The 17,423-nt window shown below is 41.6% G+C and overlaps 1 protein-coding gene, 1 non-coding gene and 1 pseudogene across 7 annotated transcripts in view; all 3 read left to right on the top strand.

Moving 5' to 3' along the window:
- PHLPP2 (PH domain and leucine rich repeat protein phosphatase 2) overlaps positions 1-17,423 on the top strand; it is an 85,502-nt gene that overhangs the window by 16,789 nt on the left and 51,290 nt on the right. For 4 of the 5 annotated variants that reach the window (XM_055298489.2, XM_055298490.2, XM_055298488.2 and 1 more), the window contains 2 exons: positions 3,189-3,322; positions 15,446-15,636. In XM_055298489.2, the coding sequence (XP_055154464.1) occupies positions 3,189-3,322; positions 15,446-15,636 (325 nt within the window). Of the gene's footprint in view, positions 1-3,188; positions 3,323-7,867; positions 7,897-15,445; positions 15,637-17,423 lie in introns of those variants that run through there. The other variant, XM_063611554.1, reaches the window with a different exon arrangement.
- Positions 7,503-8,212, top strand: LOC129457612 (large ribosomal subunit protein uL16-like; annotated as a pseudogene). The gene has a single exon (XR_008649339.2). The product of XR_008649339.2 is annotated as a large ribosomal subunit protein uL16-like (transcript).
- On the top strand, positions 7,506-7,640 carry LOC129457905 (small nucleolar RNA SNORA70). Its single transcript, XR_008649444.1, has one exon. It is a non-coding gene; the product is annotated as a small nucleolar RNA SNORA70 (small nucleolar RNA).

Here is a 17,423-nt window from a genome sequence, read left to right as displayed (position 1 = left end):
ATAGAAAAATTGAGCACTCGAGATTTAGCCTGAAAGTATAATTATTTGTTGGTCCTGAATATGTGATCATTATATGGAATTATAGTGTTTAAATACACTGAACTGTAGGGGTCAGGTAGAATTTGTATTATATTAGGAAGATGTCGTAGATACCTCATAGACCCTTGATTTCTGAAGTGTCCTGAAGATCATCTGGCCCAGTTTGATTCTTACAGGTGTTTCTTCTAAAATATCTGTGACAGATGGCTCTCCAGGTCTCTCTGAGCAGTTCTGAGAGGCAGTTTCATGGTTGAGCATCTCTAATCGTTAAAATTCTTCCTCATATTTAGCTTAAATCTACCTATGCACCTTCTCATTTTTCCGAGTCCCATTCTTTGGAGCAGTACAGAGTAAGTCCAATCCATCTCAACATTTGAAGATCTGTCTCTTTATATCCTTACTCTACTTGTCTTCAAGTTACTCCTCCATCAGTTTATTCATATTATGTGGTTAGTTGACCTCTCTCTAGGATGCAGTTTATTAAAAGTCCCCCTTAAAACGTGTCTTTCTCTCAGAAGAATCCCACCATTGTGCTGGGAAAATGCCTAATGTTGTCATAGACAATGAGTTTTGTAAATTTTGGTTTTGTTTGGCTAGGGATTAATTGTAATTGATATCTGCATAATCTGAAAAGTTTATTTCCCATTTCTCTTTAATTCAATCTTTATTGGTCATTACAGGCTTTTTGTTCCTTGATCATTCCTCATGTAGTAGATCATTCCCCATGTAGTAGTTCATTCTGAGTTTATTTGATAGTTTCTGGAAGCCAAAATACTGAACTGAGCAGTCAGGAGAGGCCAGGTGGTTGTTTTATTTTTGTCTTTTTTGTACATCAGTATGATTTCTGTTCCTAAATTATTTTGTTAACAGTTGTTTATGTTCAGCTTTGTAGTTGTTTATGTTCAGCTTGTTGCCAACAGCATCTTCTAGTTCTTAAACTACAAAATGCAGACATTGTTCATATGTTTTTGTCATGATGGGAAATGCATCATATTTCTTGTAGTTATTAATGATATAATTATTAAGTTTTCTTTTTTTTTTTTTTTTTTGAGACAGAGTCTCGCTCTGTCGCCCAGGCTGGAGTGCAGTGACACCATCTCGGCTTACTGCAAGCTCTGTCTCCCAGGTTCATGCCATTCTCCTGCCTCAGCCTGCTGAGTAGCTGGGACTAAAGGCGCCTGCCACCACGCCCGGCTAATTTTTTTTTTTTTTTTCACTTATTTTAACTTTCCTATTTCTTTCTTTTTTATTATTATTATACTTTAAGTTTTAGGGTACATGTGCACAACATGCAGGTTTGTTACATATGTATACATGTGCCATGTTGGTGTGCTGCACCCATTAACTCGTCATTTAGCATTAGGTATATCTCCTAATGCTATCCCTCCCCCCTCCCCCCACCATTTTTTTGTATTTTTAGTAGAGATGGGGTTTCACCATGTTAGCCAGGATGGTCTCGATCTCCTGACCTCATGATCCGCCCGCCTCGGCCTCCTGAAGTGCTGGGATTACAGGCGTGAGCCACCACGCTCGGCTGTTCTCCAGTTTTCCGAACAGGTTCTTTAAATGTTCTTTCAGACCTTTTGAACACATACAGAGTTTCCTATACTTGCTTTTGGTTGTTGTTTGAGATGAGAGAAATATTCTATTTTTATTCTAACTAAAATTGATTCCAATCTTAAAATTTTTTAGAATAATAATTGTCAATATCTTACTGAACACTTACTACATGTGAGATATTTTGCTAAGCACTTTTCATACTATATAGTATCTTGTTGAAAGTAAATAAATAAATTTAAACATCTTATGAGTTAGGTATTGTTATTATTCCCATGATACTGATGAGGATTTAAAACAGTGAGAGTAAATAACTTACACTGGGGCATGCAGTTGGTAAGTGGCAGGACTAAGACTTGAACCCAGGCAGTTGACTGTTGGAGCCTATACGTTTAGATACTATATTTATAACTGTTTGGTTTCTGGTAAAAGCATTATAAAAGAGCTGTCTTGCTATTATGACTGTTATAGCCCCTTCTATCAAAATACACATTGATCACTTTTGTTTTTTTTTTTAAATATTTTTCAGTATTTTAAGTCTGTGATTTAAAATACAGTGTCACCAGAGGCCACAGGTGATTGCAGGACATTCTGGTTTTACCTTAGCTTTCAATTAGGACCACGTAGTAGAATGATTTTTAGGGAGTTATTTTAAGGTGAATTAATAAATGGAAATTCTCAATTTTAATTTCTAATTTGGTAAATATCAATAGATATAACACATGTAAACAAAAGCTCTTTGTGATCCCCAAAGTATAAAGGGGTCCTGACACCAAAAACTTAAAAACTTGTTTAGATTAGTTGTATCATAGAATATTAAAGAAATTCTTGACCTAGGAATAAAAATCAAGAGCAGATTTTGTATGTTGAGTTACTACTCAGTCATGAAAAAGGAATGAAGTCATATCTTATGCAGCAACATGGGTGGACCTGGAAGTCATTATCTTCAGGGAAGTAACTCAGAAACAGAAAGTCAAATACTACCTGTTCTCTCTTACAAGTGGTAGCTAAATAATAGAGTGTGGGGCCGGGCGCGGTGGCTCACGCTTGTAATCCCAGCACTTTGGGAGGCCGAGGCGGGCGGATCACGAGGTCAGGAGATCGAGACCACGGTGAAACCTCGTCTCTACTAAAAATACAAAAAATTAGCCGGGCGTAGTGGCGGGCGCCTGTAGTCCTAGCTACTCGGAGAGGCTGAGGCAGGAGAATGGCGTGAACCCGGGAGGCGGAGCTTGCAGTGAGCCGAGATTGCGCCACTGCACTCCAGCCTGGGCGACAGAGCGAGACTCCATCTCAAAAAAAAAAAAAAAAAAATAATAGAGTGTGGGGTAATAGACATTGGAAAAGCAGAAGGGTGTGAGGGTGGGGTGGGGGTGAAGGATGAGAAATTACTTAGTGACTACAGTATACATGATTCAGGTGAGGATTACACTAAAAGCCCAGACTTCACTACTAAGCAGTATATTCATGTAACAGAATAGCGCTTGTACCCCTGAAATTTATACAAATAAAAATAAAAATATTAAAAAATTAAATGAACCATTTTTATTACTTACCAAATATATATATATATTTTTGAATTGTGTAATCAGGAGACTGGAACCTACTGAACGACCTCTTCAGATTGTTTATGATTACTTATCCAGGCTGGGATTTGATGATCCTGTGCGCATACAAGAGGAGGCTACAAATCCTGACCTCAGCTGTATGATTCGATTTTATGGTGGTAAGAATTTATCAGTGGCTTTGTATGTTAACTACTTTTAAGTTGATCATTTGTGCTATCTGCCCTCAGCTTTTTAAAAGTATTTTATCAAAAGCTAGTTTTAAGCCAGTTAACTAATGTAGTTAACACCAACCAAACAACAACAAAAACCAAGAGGTCAGGGGTAAGGGAACACTTTAAAAATATCTTCTCTTTTTATTTTTGCTCATTTTGCACTTGTATTTTGCTAACTTACTAGCATTATTTTAAACCTTTGCCAGAATCTTGACTGGATCATGCTTTAGTAAATTATTTTTTCAAGCTCCTGGTAAAGTCTGTGAACTTCTGGATAGCTCAAAAATGTTGAGAGTAAGTAGTCATTATCATATATGACTTGACATTGATGAATATATCTGTCAAATTTGTATATTGGTGAATTTAGTGGGGTTTAAATCTGGGATTTTTGATTCTTCTGAGAAAAATATTTTAAGACGAATTTGAGGAACACAACCCATCTATCACTGTAATACTTAGTTAAAAAAACAAAAACTTGGAACAGTAACATGCTTCTTATCTGATTGTGGTTGAACCCTAGTTCTTCATTATGGTAGTCCCCCCTTATCCACGGGGATTGTGTTCCAAGATCCTTAGTGGACAACTAAAATCACAGATAGTACTGAACTCTATATATGCTATGTGTTTTCCTGTATACACATACCTATGGTAAAGTTTAATTGATAAATTAGGCAAAGTAAGAGATTAACAATATTTAATTATAAAATAGTACAATTATAGCAATATACTATAATAAAAGTTAGTGAATGTTCTCTCTCTCAAAATATCTTGTACTTTACTTACCTATTTTCAGACCATGATTGACTACAGATAACTGAAACCTTGGAAAGCAAGACCATAGGTGGCCGGGGGGCTACTGTGTATATTTTTTTCTAGAATGAAAGTTGAACCTTTCTTTTACATGCAGTTATACTGCGCAGTGGTTGGCTCTGATGCCCCTACTTTTCCTACCACCACTTGATAAATTACAGCATATGCAGGATCTTAATGTACTATACCCTTAAGAGGATATTTCCAGTAGAGTCTTAAAGAGTACCGGTTTGTAGTACTTAAATTTTGAGGGATCTTTCCAAAAGTGAGTTTTGTTGACATAGAAAAGCTAGTATGGTTTGAATGAGGAAATTAAGTTTGGGATGAAACTTAAAGTTAGTAATCTTTGAAAAAAGGTAATAATGCACCTGGTACCAAAAACAAAAGGTAGGTAGGTAGGTAGGTAGATAGATAGATAGATGAATTAGTTATCTGTTGGCTCTGTAACAAATTGCCTCAAAACTTAGGACTTAAAATGGTAATAAATACTTAATAATTATATAGTTTTTGTAGGCCAGAAATTTAGGAGCAGTTTAGCTGGAGGGATGGTCCTGGCTTGGGTTTCATGAGATTTTAGTCATCTGAAGGCCTGAGTAGGGCTGGAAGATTCACTTTCAACACGGTTCACTCACATGGCCTCCCTGCCACTGTCTTCTGAAGTCAAGTTGCCTCTCCCTGATGTCCAGCTGCTTCTGTTCTCCGCTGGCTGAGTCTGGGGTCTTTATAGGCACAGGTTGGGAGGTGCTGTAGGTAGTTTTGGAAAAGGCAACATTCGATTGGTAAAAAGACGTTATTCAGAAGAACCATTCAGGAGAGAGCAGACAAACAGGGATGGAAATTCTCACTTTGGGCCACAGGTTTCAGGCTTTTTGGCCTGAAGGTGGGGTTTTCCTGGGGACCCGCCCCTGTCTGCCTAGAATTTCTCTGCCTCCTGCCTCTATCAAAACTATCATAGAAAATATGCTTCCCTTTCACCTTTTTCCTCCAACCACCCAGTTCCTGAAACCAGACAGCTGCTGGTAGGAGGCCTCAGTTCTCTCTTCTGTGGATCCTTCCATAGGGCTTCCTAGGTGTCTTCACAACATAGTGGCTAGTTTCCCTAGTGATGAGACACACGTATATACACATATGCATGCACATGCACAGAGGCCTCAGTGTCTTTTATAACCAAGCATTATAAGTCACCTTTACTTTTACCACTTTTTATTTATTAAGAAATGAGTCACAGGCTGGACGTGGTGGCTCATGCCTGTAATCCCAGCACTTTGGGAGGCTGAGGCGGGCAGATCACAGGGTCAGGAGATTGAGACCATCCTGGCTAACACAGTGAAACCCTGTCTCTACTAAAAATACAAAAAAATTAGCCGGGTGTGGTGGCAGGTGCCTGTAGTCCAGCTACTCGGGAGGCTGAGGCAGGAGAATGGCGTCAACCCGGGAGGTAGAGCTTGCAGTGAGCTGAGATCGCGCCACTGCACTCAAGCCTGGACGACAGAGCGAGACTCTGTTTCAAAAAAATGAAATGAGTCACTAAACACAGCCCATACTATAGAGAGAAGAATTAGCTCCAGTTTTTGAAAGGAGTGTCAAAGAATTTGTGGGTCTATTTTTTTTTTTTAATTTTTAATTTTTTTTGAGACAAGGTCTCACCCAGTTGCCTAGGCTGTAGTGCAATGGTGCCATCACTGCAGTCTCAACCTCCTGGGCCCAAATGATTCTCCCACCTCAGCCTCCCAAGTAGCTGGAACTACATGCGCTCACCACTGCACCTGGCTAATTTTTGTATTTTTTGTAGAGCTGAGGTCTCGCCATCTTGCTCAGGCTGGTCTCAAACTCCTGGGCTCAAGTGATCCTCCTACCTTGGCCTCCTAAAGTGCTGGGATTACAGGCATGAGCCACTGTGAGCAGCCGGATCTATAATAAAACTGATGCAGGATATTTTCTTGACCCCTCTTTGGGATTTGTGACAGGAGTGCCCCATTTACTCAGCCCACCCCGCCCAACCCCTTGTGGGAGGGAATGTGCAGGTGAATGAGTGCATGAACTGGCTAGCTGATTGGACACTGGTGGGAACAAACCGTGTTCACTGGGGTCGTCATGCTCCACCCTCTGTGGAATGTAGCGCATAGGAGAGCGAGTGCAGGAACTGGCTGCCTGCTTTAGCACCAGCAGAAGCAAACTCCGTGCAGGCTTGCAGCAGCGTCCAGGTGAGAGTGTCTGTGATCCCAAGGCCCCAGAGGACATGTTATAATGCTCTCTTACCTCCCTCATCTGCAGACAGCAATGTGTTTTCAGGTCAGTGGTCCCTTTGCCTTGTTGCGTAGGGCGGCTGCTCTCCACCAGTGAGGATAAAGGGCCAGTGTGACAGCCTTTTTGAATACCAGCTCTTGGTGCATCCCAAATTCTTGTCTGGTGCCTAAGAGGCATGAGGTCATGCAGACAAATTGAAGGATGGTGAATGTGGAGAATTTTATCGAATGATGAAAGCAGCTCTCAGTAAAGAGTGGAGCTGGAAAGGGGATGGAAAGTGCAGCTCACTCTCCCTTGAAGTCAAGTTGCCTCCCTGCCACTGTCTTCTGAAGTCAAGTTGCCTCTCCCTGATGTCCAGCTGCTTCTGTTCTCCGCTGGCTGAGTCTGGGGTCTTTATAGGCGCAGGTTGGGAGGTGCTGTAGGTAGTTTTGGAAAAGGCAACATTCGATTGGTAAAAAGACGTTATTCAGAAGAACCATTCAGGAGAGAGCAGACAAACAGGGATGGAAATTCTCACTTTGGGCCACAGGTTTCAGGCTTTTTGGCTTGAAGGTAGGGTTTTCCTGGGGACCCGCCCCTGTCTGCCTAGAATTTCTCTGCCTCCTGCCTCTATCAAAAGTGTCATAGAAAATATGCTTCCCTCTCACCTTTTTCCTCCAACCACCCAGTTCCTGAAACCAGACACAACTATTGTTACAGAAGGAAAGAGTTGAAGTATTCTTTGAAGTAAATAGCTTAGTAATCAGCTTTAAATATTTTATGTGTAGAATTTTTGGTGCATCAGCTTAGTTGGAATATAGGGTAAATAAAGTCAAGGTCATAAGGGCCCGAGTGCGAACCAGTTAATATTGTGTTCTCTGGTTATAAAAGTACACTGGGTAGTGTCCCAGTCAGCCATTATGCAAATGCCAGTTATCAGTCTTGCTGGAGGGGGAGTGCTGGGGGAAAAGTGAGTGGAAGGGCTCTCTCAGTTCAAATTCATGATATAAAAGCTGTGGAAATAACATTTCACTAAAGTCAAGTTGAGTAGGTAGCATGATTAATCATGGGATTAAGAGAGCATGTAAATCCTCTGCAGCCAGTTAAGCCAACTGAGTTCCTTTCCTCATGGGGGCCCAGTGTGCAATGGCTGCTAACAGCAGCTTCCTTGGTAGTGTACTCAGCCTGTTTCTTGTATGGGTTGCTCTAAGGGACCTTGGAGACAGGCCTTTCAGATGGATGTTCATGTCTCTGACTTTGTGCTATCCCCAGTCTAGGCTCCAAACAGGTATGCGAGGTACCTTTGGAAAGCCCCAGGGCACTATGGCCAGGGTTCACATTGGCCAAGTTACCACGTCCATCTGCACCAAGCTGCAGAACAAGGAGCACGTGATTGAGGCCCTACGCAGGGCCAAGTTGAAGTTCCCTGGCTGCCAGAAGATCCCACATCTCTAAGAAGTGGGGCTTTACCAAGTTCAATGCAGGTGAATTTCAATGCAGATGAATTTGAAGCCATGGTGGCTGAGAAGCAGCTCATCCCAGATGGCTGCAGGGTCAGTTACATCCCCAGTAGTGGCCCTCTGGACAAGTGGCGGGCCCTGCTCTTGTGAGGGCTTCCACTGTGCAGCCCCCTCTTAATGCTCACCAATAAATCCTACTTTCTGGGCTGGGCGCGGTGGCTCACACCTGTAATCCCAGCACCTTGGGAGGCTGAGGCAGGTGGATCCTGAGGTCAGGAGATTGCGACCATCCTAGCTAACACAGTGAAACCCTGTCTCTACTAAAAATACAAAAAATTAGCCGGGCATGGTGGCAGGCGCCTGTAGTCCCAGCTACTCCGGAGGCTGAGGTGGGAGAATGGCATGAACCCGGGAGGCGGAGATTGCAGTGAGCTAAGATGGTGCCACTGCCCTCCAGCCTGGGTGACAGAGCAAGACTCTGTCTCAAAAAAAAAAAAAAAAAAAAAAAAGAAATCCTACTTCCTGTTCACCTTAAAAAAAAAAAGGGAGAGAAAGAGCAAACCCCTTATTTGCATTGGAGAAAGTGGCATATAGAGGGTATGATTTGTGAGGGAAGCTGTAGCTCTGGGACCGTATAGCTCAGGTAGCACAACTCCCTGCCAGAACATTTCTCTGGGTACTACATTCTCTGCACATATTGTTTAAAACAGCTTTGTCAAAAGAGCATAAATACAAACATCATCAGAAGCCAGACGCAAAAGAATTACATCGTATGTTTACATTCATTTAAAATTCAAAAAACAGGCTAAACACAGCCATATTATTTTGAAACATGTGGCAATACTATTGTTTATCAAAATCTGTTCTTTCATAATAACAAAATTGTAGTGGGGCATATAACTGTCTAGCTACAGCTTATTTTGCAGCCTTTCTTGCGATTAGGTGTGTACGTGTGGCAAAATTTTCTTCCATGGTATGGAGTGGACTTGATGTGCGCCACTTCTGCCTGGTTCCTAAAACCCCAGTGTGTGCTTCTCAGGGCTCTGGTGCCCTTTTCCTCTCTGGTGGGCTAGGATGGCAATAATCAGAACAATAATTGAAGTCAAGTGTAGAAAATTGCAGACCCTGAGTTTCTTTTTTATTTATTTATTTATTGAGACAGAGTCTTGCTCTGTCGCCCAGGCTTGAGTGCAGTGGTGCCATCTTGGCTCACTGCAACCTCCGCCTCTCAGACTCAAGCAGTTCTCCTGCCTCAGCCTCCTGAGTGACTGGCATTACAGGAACCCACCACCACAGCTGGCTAATTTTTGTATTTTTAGTAGAGATGGGGTTTCACCATGTTGGCTAGGTCTCAAATTCCTGACCTCAAGTCATCTGCCTGCCTTGGCCTCCCAAAGTGCTGGGATTACAGGTGTGAGCCACTGTGCCTGGCCAGAACCTGAGTTTTTGAATGACAGTGTTAACCCATGGCAAAACAGAATGCTCATTTGAATGAATTAAATTCCTGTTGCTTGAGCCATTATATTGTTTGCTACAGCCATAGTTAATACAGGATATATACAAAAGTGGCAAAAATATAAAGAGAGCAAGGAAATTATTATAAAAGTCAAGGGAGTGACTGAGGAGTGCAGGGAAGAGGATATGATTCTTACAAGTAGAATTTTTTTTTTTTTTTTTGAGATGGAGTCTCACTGTGGCCCAGGCTGGAGTGTAGTGTCATCCAGGCTGGGTGCAATCTCAGCTCACTGCAGCCTCTGCCTCCTGGGTTCAAGCAGTTCTCATGCCTCAGCCTTCCAAGTAGCTGGGACTACAGGCACCCACCACCATGCCTGGCTAATTTTTGTACTTTTAGTAGAGATGGGGTTTCACCATGTTGGTCAGGCTGGTCTCGAACTCTTGACCTCAGGTGATCTGCCCACCTCGGCCTCCTAAAGTGCTAGGATTGCAGGCGTGAGCCACTACGCCCGGCCACATTTAAAATTTTGACTCAGCATTCCCAAATTGCACAAATAGGTGTTAATAGTGTGTACTTGATTTGGTAGAATTTGAGAGTACTTATTTCCCTACACCTTTGACAACATCAGGTATCATCTTTGGCCCAATTGCAAAAATACTATCTCATGTTAATTTGCATATTTAAAGCTTCTTTGTTAAAATATAGGAGTAACGTAGAAAAGCATTCCACTACCCTAATACGATTATTTTTATGATTGTGTATTTTCTTAGTCTTACTTTATATGCATATTTTATATTTTTATTTATTGTTCATATATTTTTGCTTTTAAAACATTTGGTTTTTAACTACACAAATGTAATATGACTGGTGTCATTATCTGTGGTGTTTTAATTTGTTATAATTACCTCCTAAGTCCATTAACTGCTCTATAGATAACCACCGTCAATTTGGTGTATATCTTTTCAGAATTTTCCAAGTTGATTATTTTTATATAGTATATATTCATAGAACCATATGGATTTTGTTTACATAAATGTTATTATTTGGTATTGGTCTTCATGCATGCTTTTTTCAGCCAGGAGTTTGTCTTGGAGATCTTACCGTGTCACCATTTGCAGAACCACCTTCTGTGTGCATTTCTTTTTCTTTCGAGACGGAGTCTAACTCTTGTTTCCCAGGCTGGAGTGCAGTGGCATGACCTCGGCTCACTGCAACCTCCACCCCCAGGTTCAAGTGATTCTGCTGCCTCAGCCACCCGAGTAGCTGGGATTACAAGTGGCTTGCCACCACACCCAGCTAATTTTTGTATTTTTAGTAGAGGCGGGGTTTCACCATGTTGGCCAGGCTGGTCTTGAACTCCTGACCTCAGGTGATCCGATGGCCTCGGCCTCCCAAAGTGCTGGGATTACAAGCATGAGCCACTGTGCCCGGCCCTGTATACATTTCTTTAAGGGGCATAGTATTGGACATCATGTATACATTATAGTCTGTGTAACCATCTCCTTAGTGATGGACATTTACTTTGTTTCCAGTTTTGGATGGTTAAAACAGCCATTTTAGTAAAATTACCTCTTTATGCACCTGTATTCCTTCAGAGTGATCTCTAAGCATGAAATTATTAGGTTATAGGTTACTCACATTTTAAATATTAATAGTTACTGTTGCAGAACACTTTTATATCCTGTCAGTATAACAGAGTACCCCTTTGCCTATAACCTTTCAATATTATTAGGCTTTAAAATTTTTACTAATTTGATAGATAAAATGATGGTCTCGGCTGGGCACGGTGGCTCACGCCTGTAATCCCAGCACTTTGGGAGGCCAAGGCGGGTGGATCACGCGGTCAGGAGATCGAGACCATCCTGGCTAACACGGTGAAACCTTGTCTCTACTAAAAAATACAAAATATTAGCTGGGCATGGTGACGGGCGCCTGTAGTCCCAGCGACTCGGGAGGCTGAGGCAGGAGAATGGCGTGAACCCAGGAGGCGGAGCTTGCAGTGAGCCAAGATTGAGCCACTGCACTGCAGCCTGGGCGACAGAGCAAGACTCCGTCTCAGAAATAAAAAAAATTTAAAAAATGATGGTCTCTTTCGTTAAATTGTTTTTCCCCTGGTTACTAGTGTGATTGAGAATTATTTCATATTTTTATTGGATCTTTCGATTTCTTTGAACTACTCATTGATATTTTTGTACATGTTTCTGTTTCTCTTTCTTCATGTTGATTTAAAGGACTTCTGTGTGTATTCTGAATATGTATCTTTTGGGTAGTATATTTGTGACTCAACTTTTTTCCAGCCTGTAACTTTTTATTTTATTTATTTTTATTGTGCATAAGTTTAAAATTTTTATTTAGTCACTGTTTAGTCCATTTATTTATTTTATTTACTTATTTTTTGAGATGGAGTCTTGCTCTGTTGTCCAGGTTGGAGTACAATGGCATGATCTTGGCTCACTGCAGCCTCCAACTCCTGGGTTCAAGCAATTCTCCTGCCTCAACCTCCTGAGTAGCTGGGATTACAGGCCTCTGTCACCATGCCCGGCTAATTTTTGTATCTTAGTAGAGATGGAGTTTTACCATGTTTGTCACGCTGGTCTCAAACTCTTGACCTCAGGTGATCTGGCCAGTCAATTTTAAAAATTATTTTATTTTATTTTATTATTTTTGAGACAGTATTCCTCTGTCACCCAGGCTGGAGTCCAGTGGTGTGATCTCGGCTCACTGCAGCTTCTACCTCCCTGGTGCAATCGGTTCTCCTGCCTCAGCCTCCCAGGTAGCTGAGATTACAGGTGCCTGCTACCACGTGCAGCTAATGGTTGTGTTTTTAGTAGAGATGGGGGTTTTGCCATGTTGGCCAGACTGGTCTTGAACTCCTGGCCTCAAGTGATCCAACTGCCCGGGCCTCCCAAAGTGCTGAGATTACAGGTGTAAGCTACTGCACCTGGCCAGATTTTTACTAATATACATATGTGATATATTTTGCTAGCTGATAGGAGAGTTTTCTGTCCCTGTTCTCTGGAAAATCAGAGATGTCAAGAAATTGGGGAAGTCTTTGTGAAGAAGTTATATTTGAGTTGGTTCTTTAAAAATTGACAGTGTTTCACTAAGCAGAAATGAAAAAGAAGGCAGCCGTGGGAGATTAAAAATTTCATTGCATGTTCGTGAATCACAGTTAATTTGAGTCCAGATTGTTTTGGGCCATGGGTGCTCCATCAGGAGTTTAGCCATCATTTGGCAGATGGTAGCAGGAAGTGATGGGATCCAAGTGAGCCCAAGGAAGATCAGTCTGGTGCCAGTGTGGATAATGATTCAGATGTGAATTTATAAGGATCTGAACTAGGGGATAGGAAGGAATTGTTCATATGAGAGACTTTTTGAAGGAGTAATCAGTAAGACTTGTTGGTTGATTGAAAAGAGAAGTTGAGAAAGCGAACCCAAGAGTTGAAGCTGCTTCTAAGGTTTTGAGCATGGGTGACTTCAGGAGATGAGCTTGAGTTGTGAGAAGGAGCTGCTGTTGTACAGGGATGGTGATGACTTGGTTTAGGCATGTTGATTTTTTTTTTTTCTTTGGTGAGACAGAGTCTCGCTCTGTCCTCCAGGCTGAGGTGCAGTGGTGCGATCTCAGCTCACTGCAGCCTCCGCCTCCTGGGTTCAAGCGATTCTCTTGCCTCAGCATCCTGAGTAGCTGGGATTACAGGCATATGCCACCACGCCTGGCTAATTTTTGTATTTTTAGTAGAGATGGGGTTTCCATGTTGGTTAGGCTGGTCTTGAACTTCTGACCTCGTGATCTGCCCGTCTTAACCTCCCAAAGTGCTGGGATTACAGGCATAAGCCACTGCTCCCGGCCAGGCATGTTGAATTTTAAGTGATGGTAAACATGTAGTTGGAGATATCTGGATAGTTAGAAATGTGGAACTAGAACTTAGGAATATAGATCTGGGAGAACCAAACTCTCTGAGAAAGGTGGAATTTAGAATACAGTCAGTCGTCCATATCCACAATGGATCAAAAATATTAAAAAAAAAAAAAAGAAAAAATATGGCATAACAACTATTTACCTAATGTTTACATTGTTTTAGATATTATAAGTAATCTAGAGATTATTCAAATTACACAGGAAGACGTGCGTAGGTTATATGTAAATACAATTTCGTTTTATATAAGAGACTATAGCATCTGTGGATTCTGGTATCCTTGGGGAGGTCCTGGAATCAATCACTTGCCAATACCAAGGAATGACTGTGTAGATGAAAGGATTGACCTAGAATAGAAAGAGAAATGCTTATCCCATATAGTGTATTAATATACAAAGTTTTATTGAATAATACAATTTTAAGGCTTTGAAGTAATCTAGCTCATTTCCTCATGTTATATATGGGAAACACATGGTTAAATAGGCAAAGTGATACCTAAGCTTGTATAAACAATTAAGTGGCCGGTCGCGGTGACTCATGCTTGTAATCCCAGCACTTTGGTAGGCCGAGGCAGGCGGATCATGAGGTCAGGAGATCGAGACCATCCTGGCTAACACAGTGAAATCCTGTCTCTACTAAAAATATAAAAAATTAGCTGGGTGTGGTGGCGGGCGCTTGTAGTCCTAGCTACTCGGGAGGCTGAGGCAGGAGAATGGCATGAACCTGGGAGGCGGAGCTTGCAGTGAGCCGAGATCGCACCACTGCACTCCAACCTGGGTGACAGAGCAAGACTCTGTCTCAAAAAAAAAAAAAAAAAAAAAAAAAAAAAAAAAAAAAAAAAAAAAAAAAATTATGTAATAATACCAGGAGTACAACCCAGTCTTTCCAACTTCTGGGTTACTGTTTGGACCACCTCATACTGCCACTCCTGCTCATTTCTGTGTATAGTTAGTTGTGTTTTTTTTGTTTTTGTTTTTGTTTTTTTTTTTTTAAGACACAGGGTCTTGCTATGATGCCCAGGTTGGCCTTGAACTCCTGGGCTCAAACAGTCTTCCTGCCTCAGCCTCCTGAGTACCTGGGACTACAGGTGCACACTTCTTTTAATAGTGCTCTTACCAAGAACTTCACGTCTTTTCTGTTATAATGTGCTGTTTTATTCACTGTATCTCAGTCATGAAGGCCTCTGATGGGAAGTAGAATTTCCACCACCACAATCGGAATAGTTGATTGAAGTACCACCCATAAGCTTTTCCATATTAGTGGCAGAGAGATGGAGGATTATGTACAAAATTAGAGTACTCCTATAGTTACTAATTTCCTCCTTCTAGGGTAGATTAGTAACAATAGTGGTTGTCATGTATTCCATGTTCTTTTTGTACCTAAAACTATGCTTAGTATTTTATATTCATTATCTTACTTAATTTTTTTTTTTTTTTTTTGAGACGGAGACGGAGTCTTGCTCTGTCGCCCAGGCTGGAGTGCAGTAGCGTGATCTCGGCTCATTGCAAGCTCTGCCTCCCGGGTTCACGCCATTCTCCTGCCTCAGCTTCCTGAGTAGCTGGGACTACAGATGCCCGCCACCATGCCCGGCTAATTTTTTTTTGTATTTTTAGTAGAGACAAGGTTTCACTGTGCTAGCCAGGATGGTCTCGATCTCCTGACCTCGTGATACGCCCGCCTCGGCCTCCCAAAGTGCTGGGATTGCAGGCGGGAGCCACTGCACCTGGCCATCTTAATTTTTATAAGAATCCACAGAAGATAGGTTGTGTTAAGATTCAAACTGTATAAATGAGTAAAGTAAAGCTTAATGAGAATAAATAGTTCAAGGAAACAAAGTGACAGAACCAGCATTCAGATTCAAGTATATCTGACTTCAGAGTTCATGATCTTAGCCACTCTACCATACTGCCTTTCTCTAGGTACATAGGAGATATGGGTGTTGGAAGAAGGGTTAATTTAACAATGGTATCCAAAGTACAATTTTGCTTCGTAGATCAAAATTCACAGGTATTCCTCCTGTATATAATTCAGTGATGGATAATATTTGAGGACTAGATCTAATTTTGTCATAACTATATTGCTTGGTTACTTATATCTATAAATAAGATTGTTGAATGTTGACACACAATATTTTCTTTTTCCATTTCTGTATTCTTACACTACTTTAATGGTGGATTCTGAAGTATTGTTTCCTTTTCAGAAAAACCATGCCACATGGATCATTTGGATCGAATCCTACTGTCTGGCATCTATAGTGTACGCAAGGGAAAGACCCAGCTGCATAAGTGGGCTGAGCGCCTAGTTGTCCTCTGTGGTACCTGCCTTATTGTTTCCTCAGTGAAGGATTGTCAGACTGGAAAGATGCACATTTTGCCTTTGGTTGGTGGAAAGGTAAGACTCACAAAGATGAATTATTTTTAATTTGATCATCTTAATTAAGAAAATATCACATAATGCTTTTCATAGCTTTTATTCATATCTTTTCAAAGAAGCCAGTATGGGCATTATTAAAGATTATATCAGAGACTCTCAGAGGTTCAGAGGCTATTATGCCCCAAATCCTGTTGCAGAACTATTTGTTCAAGACATCCCCACTTCCACTGCTAGGCGCTAGATTCTGGGGCTCACAATAGCCAGAGTAGACAGTGGATGCTACCATTAGAAGCTGCCTTTGGAAATTAGAAGTAGCTGCCAGCATCCATCACCAAATAGATTGTTTGTGGGTTTTTTTTTCCCCCAATTAAATTAAAATTCAGAGTCTGAGGTAGTCATAAGATGTGATCCAGCAGCCAGGGAGCCATGCCATTTCTTCCATCTGTCCTAGAGGAGTCTCCATCCCAGGAAAGGAGTTCACTTGTTAGTCAAACAGAATGAATGACAAATGACCATAAACAGATATGTTAATATTTTTAGGAAGCTATCTATACATGATTTTACTCTGTTTTGAATCTTGACTGTCATAAACCAATCTGAGTTTGTCTGGAAGACTTCCAGACAAAATTACCTCATGAATTCACACTTTGGATCAGGCATCCAATCTGATCCAAATACACAGCAATATAGATAGAATTAATACATGTATTAAAAAGATAAATAAGCTGGGTGTGGTAGCTTGTGCCTGTAATCCCAGCTACTCAGGAGGCTGAGGTGGGAGGATCAGTTGAGGCCAGGAGTTTGAAACCAGCCTGAGCAACATTAGCAAGACCCTGTCTTGGCTGGGTGCCGTGGCTCATGCCTGTAATCCTAGCACTTTGGGAGGCCTAGGTGGGCGGATCACTTGAGGTCAGGAGTTCAAAACCAGCCTGGCCAACATGGTGAAACCCTGTCTCTACTAAAAATAATTTTAAAAAATTAGCTGGGCATGGTGGTGGGTGCCTGTAATCCCATCTACTTGGGAGGCTGAGGCAGGAGAATCGCTTGAACCTGGGAGGCGGAGGTTGCAGTAAGCCAAGATCATGCCATTGCACTCCAGCCTGGGAGACAGAGCAAGACTTTGTCTCAAAAAAAAAAAAAAAAAAAAAAACCCAGATGTAGTTGTGTGGCGCCTGAAGTCTCAACTGCTTGGGAGGTTGAGGTGGGAGGATGGCTTGAGCCCAGGAGTTCAAGTTGCTGTGAGCTGTGATCGTGCTACCGTATCCTAGCCTTATGTGACAGAGTGAGTCCCTGTCTCTTAAAAAAATATATAAATAAAAATATGAAAAGACCCAGCTGAGCTTAGAAATACAGAATAGAAACATAAAATGATCAGAAGGTCTGTGGGCGTCCTGGGCTCTGGGTCTGAAAGGTTGTGGCAACCTAGGAGTTTGGCTCTTTTAAGTATTTAGTAATAGTTTTCTGCTCATAATGGGGGTCCTGGGTTAGTCTTATGGCCTAACGCCAGGCTGATTGGTATCTTTTGTTTCTGCAAGAAAGCTAAAACAAAGCTGCCATTAAGCACGGACTGAAACCAAGGCTTATTTCTAGCTGTGGTCCTAAAGAGGTGAGAGAATCCAGTTACATGGCCTTTGACCAGGAAATGAATGAAATCCCTACTAGTTTAATGAATGAATGTTTGTAACTCCAATATCAACCATGGGGCAGGAACCCACTACTGTCAGTATGAGGTCTTGGGGGCTGAAGGACAAAATGAAGAAAGTAAGTAGAGTTGCTTGAGAGGGAAAGAGTGAATGAGGACAAGG

The sequence above is a fragment of the Symphalangus syndactylus genome, chromosome 11, assembly GCF_028878055.3.
Source record: "Symphalangus syndactylus isolate Jambi chromosome 11, NHGRI_mSymSyn1-v2.1_pri, whole genome shotgun sequence".
Taxonomy (NCBI): Eukaryota; Metazoa; Chordata; class Mammalia; order Primates; family Hylobatidae; genus Symphalangus; species Symphalangus syndactylus.
Note: the sequence above shows the minus strand (reverse complement) of the source record. Positions and strands in the feature narration are given on the sequence as shown.